Source organism: Bombina bombina, chromosome 10 (assembly GCF_027579735.1).
Source record: "Bombina bombina isolate aBomBom1 chromosome 10, aBomBom1.pri, whole genome shotgun sequence".
Classification (NCBI taxonomy): domain Eukaryota; kingdom Metazoa; phylum Chordata; class Amphibia; order Anura; family Bombinatoridae; genus Bombina; species Bombina bombina.
The window spans coordinates 182,544,318-182,546,651 of record NC_069508.1 but is presented as its reverse complement, the minus strand read 5'-3'; the positions used below and the strand labels follow the sequence as shown (position 1 = coordinate 182,546,651).

At 42.0% G+C, this 2,334-nt stretch overlaps 1 protein-coding gene across 1 annotated transcript in view; it reads left to right on the top strand.

The window, feature by feature from the left end:
- LOC128640786 (myosin-4) overlaps positions 1–2,130 on the top strand; it is a 42,747-nt gene extending 40,617 nt beyond the window's left edge. The window contains exon 11 of the mRNA XM_053693207.1: positions 1,865–2,130. Within this exon, the coding sequence (XP_053549182.1) occupies positions 1,865–2,130 (266 nt within the window). The remainder of the gene's footprint in view (positions 1–1,864) is intronic.
- Positions 2,131–2,334: the final 204 nt, after the last annotated feature.

Genomic DNA, 2,334 nt, shown 5'->3' with positions numbered 1-2,334 from the left:
TGTTTATGCACTTGTGTGTGTGTGTGTTTATGCACTTGTGTGTGTGTGTTTATGCACCTGTGTGTGTGTGTGTGTGTGTTTATGCACTTGTGTGTGTGTGTTTATGCACGTGTGTGTGTGTTTATGCACCTGTGTGTGTGTGTGTGTGTTTATGCACTTGTGTGTGTGTGTGTGTTTATGCACCTGTGTGTGTGTGTGTTTATGCACTTGTGTGTGTGTGTTTATGCACTTGTGTGTGTGTGTGTGTGTTTATGCACCTGTATTATGTGAATAAAATTTTTCCCCAGCTGTCCTGTATTTTACAAGGCAGATACTTTTAACAGGACCTAAAGGAGAAATAATACAAATATCTGTTTGCATTTTTATTGTTGCACTATTGCTGGAACAGAGCCAAATATTTAACCTCTGCTAAAGGGACAGTCAAGCATACAATTTTAAACAACTTTCCAATTTACTTTTATCATCAAACTTGCTTTGTACTCTTGGTATTTTTTGTTGAAAGACAAACCTAGGTAGGCTTACACTGATTTCTAAGCCGTTGAAGGCCGCATCTTATCTCAGTGCATTTTGGCAGTTTTTCACAGTTAGACACTGCTAGTTCCATATACATAACATTGTGCTCACTCCTGTGGAGTTACTTAGGAGTCAGCACTGATTGTCTAAAATGCAAGTTTGTGAAAAGTACTGAGATAAGGGGCTGTCAGAAGAGGCTTAGATACAAGGTAATCACATAGGTAAAACATATATTATATAAACCGTGCTGGTTGATGTAAAACTGGGGAATGTGTAATAAAGGGATTATCTATCTTTTTAAAAATAAATATTTTTCAAATAAACTGTCCCTTTTAATAAACTGCTGATTCTGAGCTAAACATGCCCAGTGACTGACAGCTACAAATAGCCCCCTGAATGGCTCAGTGTGTTTAGATCTGTACAAACTAGTGCATTGCCTGCTCTGGAATTTACTTTAGCTATGTTTTTAACACACTTTGGGGGTTAAACATACAGTTTCTGCAAGCTATAGTGTAATAATAAAATGCTCATTAGCACATTAGAGCAGGGCTCAACGAACCCCGATGCCACTGGACCTTAAAATGAGGTTCTGATGTCCCCAAGTGCCCATAGGTGCCCCCACATTACCCCTGCTGGCCACCCACATTCTGCTGACAGCTGCACCTAAAATGTAGCATGGTGCATCTAGATCCTTTCTAGGCTGTGTGGCTGGTAGCTAAAGGGCACCTGAAGTCTTTGGGGGTGTTGTCATTGAGCATTATGGCGCTGTCACAACCTCCTGGCCTCTTCCTTACAGCGCCACTGCCGGGGACTGTGCAGGAAGCAGCACCAAAGCACAATGACAGACAACAGGGCAGCTGCCCAACGACACGGTAGTGTTTAGGCAAAAACAATGTCTGATTAATGTGCAGACAATAGATTACCCTGGGATTGGTGGTTATAAAACATACCTAGTGCTAACACCCTACTGAGCAGAATTATATGTTTATAGATGTCAACACTGAAATATGGAGGACAATCACATTTGTCATTAGTGATAGTGGGTACTCTGTGCAGATCCTGCAGTTTAAAGGCCTAACCTGGAGAGCTGCCCCTTGGGGGGATTTATTACTTGGGGCCTGTTAAAGTCCACCTGAACCATGTCTGATAGCTAAGGGGGTTTATGCCCGTCCTTGTGCTACTGCATGGGTCAGTGTGACATGTTTGTTCTCACAACCTTATGTGATAAATATACCTTTAAGGGGACATAAACACTAATTGCCTCCATTAGTAGTACAATTCTCTACAGACTTTATCTCAGGTTCTTTGTGCACTACTCACATTAGTCATTTACTATAATATTTATTCACAGAAAGAGGGAAACCATCAACGACGAGGAAGAAAGGCACCAATCTTCTTCTCCTTCTTCGTCTGAGGAGGACACAGATTCCCAGATCAGCCTGGCCGACATTAGCTCTGAGGATACATCTTACAGCCCTGAACGTCCCCACACACCTCCCATGGTATGTCCCTGTTCTAACTGTAATGGTTGTGATGGAGCTAATGATGGTGCCCCTTGCTACTGCACCTGTCGGCAGGTCCTGTAACTTCACCCCAGTTTCATGTAAAGAATTGTAAATTAATTATTACAGTATCCAAACACGATGGCAGCTGCACGCTCAACAAATCTAATCTTGCAAGCAGACATCTAGACCACCCATGACATCCCTAAATGTGACAGTTGTGATAATGATTAAAGGTGATTATCACCATAATGGCTAGACCACCCATGGCATCCTAATGTGACAGGTGTTATTGTGATTAGAGGTGATTATCACAACA